At 48.9% G+C, this 15,550-nt stretch overlaps 6 protein-coding genes across 6 annotated transcripts; 4 read left to right on the top strand and 2 right to left on the bottom strand.

Moving 5' to 3' along the window:
* Window positions 1–191: 191 nt before the first annotated feature.
* FSST1_005406 (concanavalin A-like lectin/glucanase domain-containing protein) lies at window positions 192–1,573 on the bottom strand (the record flags this gene model as incomplete). The annotated part of the gene is made up of 2 exons (XM_083231677.1): window positions 192–1,407; window positions 1,479–1,573. 2 exons carry the CDS (start codon window positions 1,571–1,573, stop codon window positions 192–194), a joined length of 1,311 nt encoding a protein of 436 aa, XP_083088836.1.
* A 965-nt stretch (window positions 1,574–2,538) lies between these two features.
* FSST1_005405 (dolichyl-P-Glc:Glc1Man(9)GlcNAc(2)-PP-dolichol alpha-1,3-glucosyltransferase) lies at window positions 2,539–4,147 on the top strand (the record flags this gene model as incomplete). The annotated part of the gene is made up of 3 exons (XM_083231676.1): window positions 2,539–2,615; window positions 2,669–3,435; window positions 3,486–4,147. 3 exons carry the CDS (start codon window positions 2,539–2,541, stop codon window positions 4,145–4,147), a joined length of 1,506 nt encoding a protein of 501 aa, XP_083088835.1.
* A 1,500-nt stretch (window positions 4,148–5,647) lies between these two features.
* Window positions 5,648–9,465, top strand: FSST1_005404 (uncharacterized protein; the record flags this gene model as incomplete). The annotated part of the gene is made up of 7 exons (XM_083231675.1): window positions 5,648–5,839; window positions 6,232–6,297; window positions 6,352–6,410; window positions 6,465–6,483; window positions 6,540–6,605; window positions 6,662–8,346; window positions 8,400–9,465. The coding sequence occupies 7 exons, from the start codon at window positions 5,648–5,650 to the stop codon at window positions 9,463–9,465; spliced, it is 3,153 nt and encodes a 1,050-aa protein (XP_083088834.1).
* A 726-nt stretch (window positions 9,466–10,191) lies between these two features.
* FSST1_005403 (glutathione S-transferase) lies at window positions 10,192–11,106 on the top strand (the record flags this gene model as incomplete). Its single annotated transcript, XM_083231674.1, has 3 exons — window positions 10,192–10,229; window positions 10,289–10,683; window positions 10,736–11,106. The coding sequence occupies 3 exons, from the start codon at window positions 10,192–10,194 to the stop codon at window positions 11,104–11,106; spliced, it is 804 nt and encodes a 267-aa protein (XP_083088833.1).
* A 359-nt stretch (window positions 11,107–11,465) lies between these two features.
* On the top strand, window positions 11,466–14,006 carry FSST1_005402 (uncharacterized protein; the record flags this gene model as incomplete). Its single annotated transcript, XM_083231673.1, has 1 exon — window positions 11,466–14,006. The coding sequence occupies one exon, from the start codon at window positions 11,466–11,468 to the stop codon at window positions 14,004–14,006; it is 2,541 nt and encodes an 846-aa protein (XP_083088832.1).
* A 220-nt stretch (window positions 14,007–14,226) lies between these two features.
* On the bottom strand, window positions 14,227–15,318 carry FSST1_005401 (MIND complex subunit MTW1; the record flags this gene model as incomplete). Its single annotated transcript, XM_083231672.1, has 2 exons — window positions 14,227–15,204; window positions 15,256–15,318. 2 exons carry the CDS (start codon window positions 15,316–15,318, stop codon window positions 14,227–14,229), a joined length of 1,041 nt encoding a protein of 346 aa, XP_083088831.1.
* Between the last annotated feature and the right edge of the window lie 232 nt (window positions 15,319–15,550).

Raw genomic sequence — 15,550 nt, 5'->3', positions numbered from 1 at the left:
TCAAATTTATCCTTATTGATTTTCAAAAACACAAAGACTCTCCCGTATACACACGGCTCGTGCATACAAGCTAATTTACAAAGCACACCAACACAACGCACCAATGCATGAAGTCATGGAACCTCACCTCAATAAATGCGCAACCCCTGCCTGACCCAGTTAATATCCTCCTCTTAATTCTTGCGCCTTATTTACAGGTACTTCTTGGGCATGGATGCTCGCCTTCTCTTATAGACGACGTAGGCAGCGACGAGAATGCACTGGGTGCCAATGATGGAGAAGATGAGGAACTTGTGACCAGGAGTCTTGCTCATGACAACCTCCGACAAGGTGCTGTGGTGGTCGGATAGGGTGGTCTTGAAGGTGCGCTCCGTAGATTGCAACTTGCGGGTGAGTTCCTTTCGGAGACCCTGGATGTCCTTCTCAAGCTCTGTGATGCGTGTGTTGAGAGCGGTGATATCATCAAGCTTGCGCATATCGGCACGGAGCTGGCCGATGAGGGAGGTCAAATCCTCATGGCGCTTCTCATCCTGCTGCTGGTGACGGGAAGATGTGCGCTGCAGAGATGAGAGTTGGTGGTTAGTGTTTTGAAGGCGGTTGTGTAGGTCCATGAACTGGGTCTTGGAGGTCTGGAAGATATCAGGGTCCTCGTCTGCGTACTCGCCATCGTTTCTATTGTTATTGTTGGAGTTGGCCTTGGCGGGCTGACCACGGGCCTGGTTTTGGTTCTGGTTCTGGTTCTGGTTTTGCTGCTTGGGAGGATCGTTGCGAACAGCACCAGTATCGCTGTTATCAGCCATGACGACCATCTTGAAGACCTCAAAAGAGTCAGGGTTATCAGGGGTGGCAGCAGTGACACCAAACTGGTAGCCCGTAGGAATGCTGATCTTATCAGACTCAAAGCAGAGCTTGCCGTCCAGCTCAACGCGGAAAGACCTGGCAGTTTGTCGGAGCTTGACCTGCGAGGGTCGACCGAGGTTGCGGTAGTTGTATGGGCAGTGACCGAACGAGAGCTCGTCAACGTTGTTCTGTCGAGAATAATCGTTGTTTCCGTCGTTCAAGAAAGCGCGAACCATACCGCTAGAACCGCCAGATGTGTCGATAACCAGAGCAAGACCGTCAAACTTGCCAACAGTGTAGATGCTTCCAGCGCCGATCGTAGCAGGACCGTTGCGAACAAGCCAGATGTTGAGGTTACCACGACCGCGATCGGGGCCGTTGGCTCGGAAGTCGACGTCGGCGATCCATTGGGTACGGAGCAAAGGCTGCTGACCCCAAACAGCACCACGCTGGTTACCGGGAGCGAGAGGAGTGAGGATAATTCGGTTGGAGAGAACCTCGGGAGTGTTTGGGTTGCCCTGGACGGCGAAGTTGGGGATCTGTCCACGAGACTCGACGGGACTTATCCTGTGGGTGGAATGCAGGTTAACAACGCTTCTTGACAGTATTAATAGAGAAGTCTAAGGTGCAGAACGAACCTTCCAGCATGACCAAAACTAAGCTCGCTGATGAGATATTGAGCCTGCGACAGGCTTGCTGCCAGCAGCGCAGCCAAAGAGAAAGAGACCTTCATGGTAACTCTCTAATGGACGAATAAAACGAACAAAAACAGGGATATTTCAAGAAATCAACCTCAGACACGACTTGAAATAACACTCCTTTTCCTCCCAAAAACAAAAAAAAGGCGAGTCGTACAAGAAGGATCGGGAAGTGGAAGATACGAGCCGAAATGGTGGAGGCAAGGCTGAGGACACTTTGCACTATGTAGCCCCTGGAAACAGTGTGTAGCTCCGAAATACTAAGGTAGAAAGAAGATGGTGTTCTAAGAGCGGGGGATGCAGGTAGGTTGCCGGTTGAAGAACTGGTAATTACAGGCTTTTGACGAGCACAAATAACGGGTCAAATAGACATGAACAATTTTGTTAAGAAAAGAAACAATGTCATCAATAATCGGCCATCAACTAGAAATTCAGGAGAGAGAAGAAGGCCTCATGAGAGGACACAGAATGGGCCATTCAGCTCAGCCTTGAAGGGGTTCTGTGGCGTAGCCATGTCGACTGGCTTTAGGGCGACAAGACTTGGTGAAGCCCAGCAGAGGCTATGATTGGTGGACTTGAGTAATAGAGGAAGCTGGACGAATAGAGCTCGGGCCGTCAATAGCTTGTAAGTTTTACATACAGGAGCCCCTTTTTGATGCGTTGGCGATTGAACAATGCAATTCGCTTAATAGTTAGGAACGGTACGAATTGATCATCGAGTTGATGCTATTCACGATTGCACAAACTCTGTTTGACAGGGAGCTTACTTGGTACATGACCCCCGCAAATTCCAAAGCTGTCAATCCCAGGGTATATCATTTTAGTGGGGACCTGCTCTCAACCTCTATTCTTTAGGTTAGGCCAGGTTCCCAAAAAGAACACGAGCCAATCTCCATCTCCTCATGACTTGTATCTAATAATCCCACGCAGTCAAAAAAGAAGGCCATGACATGAGGTGACTACTACAGCTCAGCGACAACAGAATCCGTCATCGCGCATCATGAGTGAGCATTATCCGACACTTGCGCAGACTGCGCTTGTCGCTGCTGCATTCAAGATCCTCTTGTTCCCCGCATAGTGAGTCGCCATCTATCTATCTTGTCTGTCGCGTCGCTAATCCCCGTCCGCAGCAAATCCACCGACTTTGAAGTTCATCGCAATTGGCTCGCCATCACAAACAGCCTTCCTCTGGAGAAGTGGTATGTCGAAAAGACCTCGGAATGGACATTGGATTATCCTCCCTTCTTCGCCTACTTCGAATGGATACTTGCCCACGTCGCTCGTCTCGTAGATCCCCTCATGGTCAAGGTCTACAATCTCGACTACGATAGCTGGCAGACCGTCTACTTCCAACGTACTTCCGTCATCATTACCGAGCTTGTTCTGATATGGGCGCTTCAGACCTTTATCGAAACTGCTCCTCTCAAGTCTCGCCGTGCTGCTCAGACCGCCGCTCTGTCAATCATTCTCTCCCCGGGACTTCTCATCATCGACCATATCCACTTCCAGTATAATGGCTTCATGTACGGTATTCTCGTCATGTCCCTCGTTCTCGCGCGCGAAAAGAGTGAGCTATTGAGCAGTGGACTCATCTTTGCTGCCCTACTCTGCTTCAAGCATATCTACTTGTACTTGGCCCCAGCTTATTTTGTCTATCTACTGCGAGCATATTGCCTGTCTTCCAAATCTATCTTCCGCATTCGATTTTTGAACTCGATCAAGCTGGGCTTGGGTATTGGAACGATCTTTGGAGCTGCATTTGGTCCGTTTGCTGCTATGGGTCAAATCCCTCAGCTTTTGAGCAGGCTATTCCCCTTCTCCCGTGGACTTTGCCATGCTTACTGGGCGCCTAACGTCTGGGCTCTTTACTCCTTTGCTGACCGAATCCTTATCCACGGTATGTAACGTATCTATATACCATAAGCGCGTACGTCTAACACATGATAGTTGCACCACGAATTGGATGGGCTGTCAACAAGAGCGCATTGCAAAGTGTCACCCGTGGCTTGGTTGGAGATACGGCGTTCGCCGTGCTGCCAGAGATCAGCCCGCGAACTTGCTTTGTTCTCACGTTGTTTTTCCAGGTCGTACCTCTGATCAAGCTCTTCTTCCAACCCACTTGGGAAACATTCATTGGAGCTGTCACCTTGTGTGGTTACTCCTCTTTCTTATTCGGCTGGCATGTACACGAAAAGGCTATTCTTCTCGTCATTATCCCCTTCAGTCTCATTGCCCTTCAGGATAGGCGCCATCTCGGAGCCTTCCGACCACTAGTCGTTGCCGGCCATGTGTCACTCTTCCCACTCCTTTTCACACCAGCGGAGTTCCCTATCAAAACCATTTACACTATTGTGTGGTTGGTGGTATTCCTCTTAGCGTTTGGTCGCCTTGCCCCTGCTTCCAACAAGCCTAGAATCTTCCTCCTGGACCGCTTCAGCACTCTTTACATCGCTATAAGCATCCCGCTTATTCTGTACTGCTCTCTCCTACACCACCTCATTTTCGGAAAGGATTATGAGTTTATCCCATTGATGTTTACGAGCTCGTACTCAGCAATAGGTGTGGTTGGAAGTTGGGTTGGATATATGGTTGTGTATTTCACTGCGTAAGCTGAAGCAGATATCAAGATACCCAAATAAATTTCCTGTCCTTTAAAAACTTGGCAGACCCATTGTGACCTCTTTGAGACAGTGGGTGAGTTTATCAAAACGTAGTTTGATTGAAAGGAATGCAACATTCTGATAAGGTAACAGAGTGAGTAAGAAGTGAGTAGAATCAATAGCATGTAAGGAGAGAGTTTTCCCAAATCACACAAGCCTCTCAGAGCTAGATGCAGACTCCAAGGGTAGGGATGCACAAAGCTCGTTAGTTTATGATGACCTGTGAGTTGGCAGGAAACTACAAGTATATCGACTGTTTGTCATGATGCCGATATGAGCCTCAAATATCAATTGTTCAATACTCGAGAGATGAAATTATGACTTTGGGTCATTCCCACTACCTGATCAATACTGTCATCTTATGTTGAAGTATCTTCAGCTTCACAAGTGCCCAGCAGGCGGTGGAATAAATTGGCGATCTGAAATGTGGAGCTCCCCAGGCCCCTGGAGGAGACTCCGGGTTTAGCTTGGGAGGTGCATTGGCAGTATTTATGCCAGTGTCAAAAACTGCAGTTGAAGGATGTTTTTTTAATAATCATGCATGCTAACATGGTTATTCAACTCCATTGGGACCTGTTGCGGCAGCGGGTTGTATAGCAATGGCACATGGCTTAGACAAGTTGGTGGTGGAAACCTGCAAAGTTCTATGTCATGATGCATTTGCATAGCAATAGTTTAGAACAATAGGTCAACTATATTGAGAACATACTATCATTGGAGACTCTTGTATTGCTTAAATGTGTTTGTTTCTTCGTAGAGTGCGTGATGTTTGTAACAGAAGCTTACTTGGCGTCCCGAGATGATGGTATGCCGAGTGTCCGGGGATATTTCAAGATATAGCTATATCTAGTGTAATTTCTCAAATACTCGCTTATCAAGACGTTTGTACCACTAGTAGAGTCCAGAATTTTACAAGGATTAAAATGAGCCCAAGAACGTTGGCAAAAAGTTGACTTGTACTTGTTTTATAGGCGGGCAAAGTTGAATGATGGATCTAAGGCCGTGAGGAGGAGGACCGGCGGGCCGCAGGGGTTGGCGGACCCCATGAGGAGCTAAGCTAAAAAAAAATCTGGGACTGGATGGCATTTTGATTGACGCGCTGGCTAGGATGACAGCAAAGCATTGGTTGATGTGATATGGTCCTTTTAAAAGAATGTGTGTATTGTTCCATATAATCAGAAAGAGAAGCATCTTACAATTATCTATCTCATAGGCTATCTGAATGCAAAAGTTGGATACCATCTACTTTAATACCTCCCGTGAACCTGGGCCTGATGCACTAACAAACGCAAGGTACGGGATTAGGGTGGATGTTACTTGTACAAACGAGATACTGAATCATGGGCGGGACACCAGTGACGTTACAAGTATCCGTCAGCTCTCAGTGACTCCACCCACCATCCCCGGAACCCTGGCGAGCAGCCGTTAAACTCCCGTCGCGTCCAGTCCATGGGAAGCCCGCTTCTTTTCCTTCCTTTCTTTCCTTCTTGGGCTCTTCTTTTTCTTCTCCTACCTACATCATTCTCACTCTCACCCTCACCCTCACTCTCGTCACTCCCACTGCTTGCCTCACACTCACCAGGCCAAACCGACTTATACAGCATCTTTTTCGCGTCTTATACCCTGATCAGCCTCAGCCGTGTAAGTCGCCTCGATCCTGCCTAGGCCTGGGCTCCATCGCATCACTCTTGAGAAGAGGAGCCCACCCCCGATTTGTTTCCCACCTGCGCGCCCGCGTTCGCTCTTCTCGATCTGTCCACTCAACAAACGGCCCCAAATTTCGCTTTAGCACGAATTCCTACTCTCGCGTTTTCCCACCACATTCTTGCTTCTGCATCTGCCTGCTCATGCTATCATATACCGGCATACTGAACCGACATCCTTATTAGTGGGGGAAAGGCTACACCTTCAGCCTTGCAGGTGATTTCTTTGACACTTTCACACCGGCCACTTGCGCCAACTACTAAACAATGGTATGCGCTTCCACTGCTCACTTCCTTGCGTCTGCTCTTTTACTGACTTGGTACTTCAAGGTTCTCTTCAAACGAAAACCCGTCCGCTTCTTGCCGGCCGCGGAGATTGAAGATGAGAACGCCGAGGTATGACTGCGCGCAAGGAGCTCCAGGTTTTGCGCAACCACTAACCAGTGATAGGTTTGGCTTATTCCTCAAACAGGGGAGGTTTTCACCTCTTATGATAGCTATCTTGATCGGTGAGTTTGGTTCGTTAGCTAATCCCATGTGCACTTCGCTTATACTATTCTTAGCATGGATTTCTACAAACAAGTTAGCTACGATGCCTGGTTTCATATCACATTACTCCTTGCTGACCTACTTCATAGCGTCGTTTCAACGATCAAATCACTGGACATTCTGGCTTGACCTTTTTTGAGGCGTTGAAGAGTGAGGTTTGTACCGCCCGCCAAACCTAATCGTAACGTTCTGGACTTACATAAACATTTAGCTTGCGGGTGGCAAAGAAGTTGAAGCTTCGTTTCCCGAGGCGCTGAAAGGTCCTATACTGCGTAAGGTGCAGTTTCAGACTGTTTCTCGCCTCGATAACCTCGTCGATCAAATCTACGACGAGTTCAAGCATGACTACTACCCTGGCGAAGAGGTCACAGTGACTATGAAGGGAGGTGATCGCGCACATGGGTTGGTGCGCGATAAGACAACATTCGGTCCTCGCGCCCTTCCTGATGGAAGCCATTCTCTGCCCACAACACGCTACCTCGTGGATCTCAAGGATTCAGAAGAGGAGACGATAGTCACAGATGAACATATCTGCCGAGACCGAGGCATCTTCACAAAGGCAATGCTCAGATCTTTCATTAAGAAGACAGTCACTCGTGATGCATGGAACGGCGCACCGTGGCTGGTCAAGCACGATTACGCAAGCCAGTATCACATCGACACTCGCGTGCCTCCTCATCTTCGATACGACACCAAGGTTATGGAGCGCAAGCAACTCCAGGCACAGAAGAGAGCGCACATCAATCATGACATTAACGGCCACGACTTGACTTCGACGCTTCAATCAGGTCCAGTTCGTCTCCCAGAACTCAAGCCAGCTCCTAAGAGCAAGGCAAAGCCGGGGCAACAGGGATCGGGATCCAAGGGTCTCAAGTGGCCTCTTAACATGCCTGTTCATGGAGGCAACCCGTTTAGCTCTCCCTCAGACTATGGCATCCAGACACCCGTCCAACGCGAGCCCACTCCTCCACCCCCTCCACCCCCTCCTCCCAAGTATCCTATTGAGGATTTACAGCTGGAGCCTCGGGATGATCGAAAGCGTCCACCTCTCAAATTTCTCTGTAGAAATCCCCCAGCCAAGGTCGAAAACGACGACGCAATCCAGGACGATTTCTCCGACAAGATCAACATGGAATCCATCGGACCATTGCTCGAGACCTGGGATACACTCAATGTGTACTGCGAGGTCTTCAAGCTGGACTCTTTCACTTTTGACGATTATGTTGAGGCACTCTGTGTTGCTTCGGAGAAAGTGCCAATCCAGCTCATTGACGAGGTTCATTGCTCAGTTTTGAAGATTTTGGTAGACTCAGAAGCCGACGGTGGCAAGGTGCGAATTACTCTACCTGAAGTCGACGAAGAAGATAGCGACGAGGAGGAAGACGATGATGCCAGTGCACTGCCTACTCCAGAGCCAGAAGTCAAACCAGGCAGACGAGCCACTCGCAGCAGTCTTGCCAAGGCTGAAGCAGAGAGACTGGCTGCTGAAGCTGCTGCTGCTGAGAAGGAGAGTGAGGAAGAGACCAAGCATCGTGCCGAACAGATTTTGGAGGATTACGATTGGATCGAGCATCTTCGAAAGCGAGACTTCGCCAATGGAGGCTGGGAGCGAATCCTGGTGGGCCTCCTTCATCAGCTGTCAGAGAATGAACGTCAGCACGATGTCTGCGAAGAGCTATTGCACCTGCTCGTACCAGCTGGTGTCGATGCCACACAAGAAACTGTTAAACAGCGATATGCTCAGCTCGACGTTAATCAACGCGTCAAGGTTCTGCAGATTATCTGCATGCTGACTACTGAGACTAAGGCTATGCGTGGCTACATGGAGGACTGCAGCGAAACCATGACCACATACCGCAAGGAGCGAATTGAATGGCAGCGACAGCGCAAGCAAGCGTAAGTTGGGAAGAAGATATGTGGTTGTTGATTCGTGCTAACAATCTCTACAGTATTGAGGATCTGCGTCAACTTAACGAGCAGAAGAAGATCTTGCTGCCAGACAACATGCCTCCCTCGCCACCAAAGGAAGAGGACGGCGATGTGAAGATGGCCGAGCCTGACGATTCAATAATGTCTCGAGAAGCCGACGGGGAAGAGACTGAAGAGGATCCGACGACTAGAAAGCGCCGACGACCTCTCACAGTTAAGCAGCGCAAGCAGGAAGAAGAGCAAGCACTTAAGAAGGAGAAGGAGAAGGCTGCCAAGATGGCTAAGACTCCTAAACCCCCAGCCCAGTCGAAGCAATTCATCAAGCTTTTGAAGGACATTCAGAAGAAAGAGGACATCATCAAGAAGTGCGAGGATGAAATCGCTGTCATTGAGAATGACCTGCGCGAGGCCGATTGTCCTCGAACCCGAGTGCTTGGAAAAGATCGCTTCTGGAACCGATACTACTGGTTCGAAAGGAACGGCATGCCCTATGGTGGCCTTCCTGACAGCTCAACAGCCGCAGCGGATTATGCTAACGGTCTGATTTGGGTCCAAGGCCCTGACGAACTCGAGCGAGAAGGTTACATCGACTTGCCTGCTGATCTTCAAGAAGAGTACAAGGCAAAATTCAACATGACCGTGCCTGAGCGGAAGGCCATGGAGGAGTCCAATACCAGCGTGTTTAACGCGCATCAATGGGGTTACATCTCAGAGCCTGAACATGTTGATGAGCTTATCAAGTGGCTGGATCCTCGTGGATTCAACGAACTCAAGCTTCGAAAAGAGCTTTTGGCCTTCAAGGAGAAGATTGCCAAGCACATGCAGAGTCGCAAGGCCTACCTCTCGGCCGAGGAAGAGAACGACAAGAAGGAGGAAACTCATAAACGGATGAGTACACGTATCCGAGATAAGTCACCCGATACATCCAATTATCGCAGTCTTCAGTGGGAGAACACGACAGCGCTTGAGGAGCTGGGACATTTGCACAGCGATCCTCCCCCACCGCCACGATCTCGGAAGCAAACTCGAAAGCGCGAGGCTGTTAATGACGCCCCAGCCCCAGCAGCTAAGACTCGACGACGATGAGCAAGCCTGCGTGATTATTGTTGAGCAACATTCGATTTACACCTAAGAAACACTGCTTGATGTTGGAATCAATTACAAAGTAGAGAAGCGTGCTGAAGATACAAAAGAAGATTGGTGGTTTTTACGAGGAAGTAGGCGGTAATGCAATTACATGTTGTTTTTGGCATTGTGCCAGATTGGAGGAGTCTTGGAGAACAAATGGCGTTTAGTTCTCATATGTTTGCTTTATTAAGGGCGGATCATTAGGGAGACAGGTTCATCATTGCATTGCATTGCACTGTACTAGGGACATCATGGCGAACGGCAGCATCAGGGAGTGGCATAGACCAAGTTAGATGAAAGGCTAAAGTTTAGAGGCCTTTGTTTGTACGAAATGAGACGAATCATAAAGCATGTAGATCCAATGTGATACGAGACGGCTCGAGCTGAGATGCTCGGTACATGTGATATATGACATGTGGACCTCAATTGATCTGCATCGACCAGCCAACGACAATGGTGTGAGGCCGCAAGGATGTCATAATTCATTTATCGGATAGTCTAGTTAGGCCGACCACATTGGGAAGCTTGGCCGAGGCTACAAAAAGCGACGTGACTATGTAGTCTAGTACATATATAATTCGAGGCGCGCAAACTTTGTTGGGTTGGTTTGTGAATACTTTGTTTCATTCAAAATCGTTTACCCGTATAACTACTGGACAATTCGTATCATACATACATTTCGCAATGGCTTCCAACGAACTCCCCAATGTCAAGCTCTTTTGGTGTGTCCTTCATGATTTCCTCTATACTCTTAATCACTGATACTAACTAATGGAACTAGGCTCGAAAAGTCTCGTTCTCAGCGTATTCTCTGGCTCCTTCAGGAGCTCGGGCTGCCTTATGAGCTTGAAATTTTCCACCGCAACAAGCAGACATTCCTTGCTCCTCCAGAACTTCAAAAGATTCATCCTCTGGGAAAGTCGCCCGTGATCCAGCTCACACCCGCTGGTGCTGAGGCAGGCGCTGAGCCTATTACCTTGGCTGAGAGTGGCTTCATCACACAGTACCTCACGGAGAATGTACCTGAGGGTAAAAGGCTGATGCCCTCGCGATGGAAGGAGGGTATGGAGGGCAAGATTGGAGGTGAGACTGAGATGTGGATGAGATATCAGTACTATCTTCATTACTGTGAGGGTACTCTCATGCCTCCTCTGGTCATGGGACTTGTTATCGGCAGTAAGTTTGACTCTGTTCTCAATGCATTACCGTTTACTAACTTCTCTTCAAGTGCTCAAATCCCCAATGGTTCCGTTTTTCATCCGCCCCATCTCAACGATGCTGGCCAACCGAGTCATCTCCTCGTTCATTGCCCCCAATTTGCAAGTCAACCTGAAGATGATTGAGGGTCATCTGGCCACATCAGGGGGCGACTACATCTGCGGTACTTCGTTGACGTCGGCGGATATCCTGCTCAGCTTCCCGTTGATCGCGGCTGAGCCGGAACTTGACAAGTTTGGCACCTTTGAGGGAGAAGAGTCCTGGAAGACCGTGTTCCCCAAGGTGGCAGCGTACGTTGAGATGATCAAGAATGAGGAAGGCTATAAGAAGAGCGTGGAGAAGATTGTTGAGATTGATGGCAAGTTCAAGGCTTCTTTGTAATTACAAGAGTTTTTACATGTTAGAAAACACCAACTGCCGATGAATCATTGATTTTGGTTTGACAATATTCGCCAATTCATAAAGCAATATTAAAGTCATAAATATTAAAATAATTTAATGCTCTATTACCAGCTGATAGATAGGTATAGCAAGCCGATATTTCAGATGTAGGTAGAGACTATCGGGAATATGCACACCGAAGTTTACCAAGGTGGGTTGCAGCAGCCGGTACATGATTGGCTGCACGCACATCTTCTCTTCACCACCTAAAAATAAAGTCAAGCCTCAACCAAGACAAGACGTTGGTTGATAGCAACAAATTGCATTGCGACTGCAACTAATCGCCCAAAAGCTTGAACATGTACGCATCTCGGACAGTTTGTTCAAGATGTTCATCTCAATGGCGATCGACCCCGGTCTCAGCTTCAGCCTCGACCAAGCGGCTTGGGGCTGCAGCCTCTTATTCCACTGCAGCTGAGACCAGGTCGCCAGCATCCTCCAGGCCAAACAACACAAGCAGGGACTCAAGATCACGACATCCAGGTCAGAGAAAAGGAGTCGATGCCTTCAAAGAAAACAGGCAACCCGATGAGGACATAGCATTGGCCCTTTTCAAAGAGGTTGTGAGCCCCAAGGAGGTTAAAACTCCTACAGACACAACCTTTGCCAGTACGCCTCTACCCAAGAGTGAGCTCGAAATTACCACATTAATCAACACCTTGATATCACCCAAGGCGCCCATCGAAAAAATGTACGGGATTTTTAAGGATGATATCTGGCCAGGCATCAAAGCACTTGGAGGCCACATCCCCAAACCAATTTACACGGCCACGCTTCAACTGCTCGCCAAACAGCGCCACTACATGCTCGAGAGAGGCGATTACAACAACAGTCTGGATATAGCACAGAAATACAGTGACCTCGGAGTTTATGACCTGAGCATCAGGAACGACCTCATCCTAAGCATGTGCTGTAGGATAGTGCAGGTAAAGAATAGCTCAAAGGAACGCTCAGAAATGAGAACGATGATGCTCAATTTGTGGAAACATGTTTCTCAACTCAAGCGGCCCAGCCAAGTTGGCCGGACGCTACGCTTCGCGCTGCCTTCTGCGACAGAAGTCATGAAGGATATCTCTGAGTACATCAAGATTGATGGGTCCATGTCTCGGGAGGAACAAGCAACTCGTGCGTTGGCCTCTATATTCCTCCAATTCCCGCCTCCACAAACACAAGAAATTATTCCTGCGCTCTTGGCTACTATGGTTACTGCATCCGATAAGAGATTCGGAGGTCTTTCACACCAGTCAATGATGTCGCCTTTGTTCTTCCTTATTAAGCATGTGCCATCAGAGTATAGGATGACGCAATCTGGTGTCGAGGCTGCATTCTCCAAGCCTTCTGCTATCCCTCCTTCAAGGTTCAACGAGCTTAAGGGATATGTTGTGAAGCAGTGGCCGACAGCAGTCAAAATGATCAGCGCGACCCAGCAGCAGGAGACTACATTTTACCATGATCCTGACGCCCACAGGAGTCTCATGAACTTCCACAGGCAGGTACGAACGGCCTACAAAAGGCGTGATCCAGGCGCTGTCGGCTCCATCTGGCATTCAATGACAGCCAAGCTGCAAGACAGTCCGGCCTTCAAAGCCGAGCTGGCCGAGGACTCCGACTTTCTTGACTTCTGGGTGTTTGTGTGGTGTGCGATCCGTCGGCCGATTCAAGCTCAGGAGACGATCACCCTCATGAAATCGCTCAAGCTTGAACCCACAATTAGGACGTACACGAGCATGATGCACGGATGGAAGATGTGCAAGGATATCAGCAAGATCGAAATGCTGTGGGATCAACTCGTAAAGTCCGGTACGAAGCTGGACAGCTTCATCTGGACCGAGCGTGTGTCGGCTCTTATTGAGCTCGGACAACACCAAAAGGGCCTCGAGGCACTCTCGGAATTGCTAGACAATTGGCGCCAAGCGGTCAAGGATGGAACTCAGGACCAGGCTGTGAAGCCCAGCATCGAGACTGTCAACGCTGCCTTTAAGGGCTTGCTGCATACACATGCCAAGGCGGCGCATGAGCTGCTAGGTTGGGCTGGAAAGCAAGGCATTGAACCCAATACCCGTACATACAACATCCTCATCCGTGAGACCATCCGTTTGGGTCACCACGAAGAGATCAATCAGCTTCTGCGTTCCATGCAAGCACATGGTATTGAGCCTGACTCCGCGACATTCACCATTCTTCTCGAAACTATCATTGGTAGCATGCACGATGCCAGCGCCAAGGAACAGGTCTCTGCCATAAAGTCCGTCTTCAACGAAATCGAGCAAGCAGGCCTCAAACCCAATCTCGAGACGTACGGCAAGGTGCTTTACGCCCTGGACGGTCTCCCCAACTGCTCTGACGATGTCATAGCCGCACTGCAGCAGCACATGCGCGGAAACGGTTTCGGTTCCCGTCTCACTCCGCACATGATCACCATCCTCATCGAGCGTGCCCTTCGTCATAACCCTCCGGATACGAACAAGATTCGCTCTCTACTCAAAGAGAACAACCTCACGACAGTCTCTGGCGGTGATCAAACACTATGGGAGCGCGTTACGGCTGCTCATGCCATCAGCGGCAATGTCAAGGAAGCAATGGCTATCTTTGACGATCTCGCTGCCTCCGGTCGCCCCGTCACGTCACTGCCTTCTCTTACCGAGCTGATCCAGGTGCTCATCCAGCATGGAGACAGAGAGACTGCTCAGAGAGTTGTGGATGTCGTAGTTGATCACAAGCTTAAAAACAAAGATAACAAGACTGCGAGACAAAGGTACTGGAAACATCACTTTTGGTACATAGCTCAGTATAATGGTTTGGTGGATGGTGCGAAGCTGAGGGAGTATTCTCATTTGTAGATGAGCAAACCAAAATGTACCAGTATCAGATTTTACTAGACTGTATCAGAGGTTTGATTCCTCGCTGAATAGATCATGTATTTACCATACCTCAAGCACGTATTTGTATATCCAAAAGATACAGTATTGTTCATTCGTGATGCATCCATTACCATGTTACGCCTAGACGCCTTTCCAAAATATCATATTTGTCCCTTGTAACGAATTCATATAAGTCAACTTATGATTCATCCATTGGCTCTCCGACAACAGAAGCCTCTTCTGTCGTCGTCGAACTTTGTCCAAGTATTGAAGCAATCTGCTCCAAACCCTCGACATCACCCCTCGTTATTTTGCGTCCTTCGCCTTGCCATTCGCCATCGCGCACCTCGCCTTGCTCTCCAAGCTCCAATCCTCTCGCTGTCTCAAGATATTTCCGCGATGCACCCTCAACATATTCCAGGCGCTCACGCCTCCAGGTGCGAGAACTATTAGCAGCATGATCGGTCGAGCTATCTTCATCCACAGGGCCAAGATCAGGAAGCAATGTGCGTAGTGAAGTTGACAGAGCACAAAGGGCTTGTAATTGAGAAAGCGTAAACTCTGTCGTCGTTGCGATGGGCTTGTCGGTCCCCGCGGTTTGAAGAGTTGCCTTTTCGCGCAGAAATCCAAATGCTGAGCCATCTGGTGCCGACAGCTCTGGGGTAGTTTGTCCTTCCTCTGCCTTTACATCCGGCACAACGCCCAGCAAAGATCTCAACTTTTCAAGAAGAGCATCATTACGTGTCCGTTCACTTTCCAGCGCAGTTTGTAGTCGTTGGCTAGCATGTAATCTCCTCCGTAGTGCAGTCACCGACTCAGCCGTTGGGCGATCCTGTCCCTCCAGCCCTGCAAAATCCAGACCCTCGTAATGCGCCAAAAGCATGTATGGCTGGTCATCGGGTCTCACTGTCAAAATGTTTCGCATTGTGTACAGCTCGAATAAATCGAAATTCTTGTCAATGGACGCGTTGAGTAGCGTCTCAAGCTGGTGTGTGCCATGTTCGATCTCTAGTTTAGCCGCTTCGTCGGGCGGTAATGCGGGAGAGCCATCTTTCGGCGCGTTTTTACTAGAGAAACCGAGAGCTTGTGGTGGAATGGAGAGTAGAAGACGTTCGACTGAGTCAAGGGCGCGATCGGCGAGGACGTTGACTGTGTTGATGATGTCGTCAAGCAGGGACTAAAAGAGAATTAATGGCTAGCCATGATGAATCTTTCAGAGGAACCATACGGCTGGGGGGTATCCAAAATGCTCTGTTAAAAGCTCGTAGTCTGAGTTTTGTTGCGATGCCATGGTGGGACGCTGTATTGGAATCAAGTGAGGTTGTAGTGGGAGGAAGTTGGAAGACGCGTCTTGTCGCGTAAATGGGAATTGGTCAATTCATATGTTTAGTGAGTAGGCAAGTCTACAAAATTGTATTTCGAGTCGTACAGCTTATGACAAAAACCCAGGGGATAAGAAACCATTTCCGTCTAGCGGCAAGACCTTGGATCCCAAGTCCAAGTCAGAACGGTTCCTAAGATGA

This window comes from Fusarium sambucinum, chromosome I, assembly GCF_050947815.1.
Source record: "Fusarium sambucinum isolate potato_lamoka chromosome I, whole genome shotgun sequence".
Classification (NCBI taxonomy): domain Eukaryota; kingdom Fungi; phylum Ascomycota; class Sordariomycetes; order Hypocreales; family Nectriaceae; genus Fusarium; species Fusarium sambucinum.
Note: the sequence above shows the minus strand (reverse complement) of the source record. Positions and strands in the feature narration are given on the sequence as shown.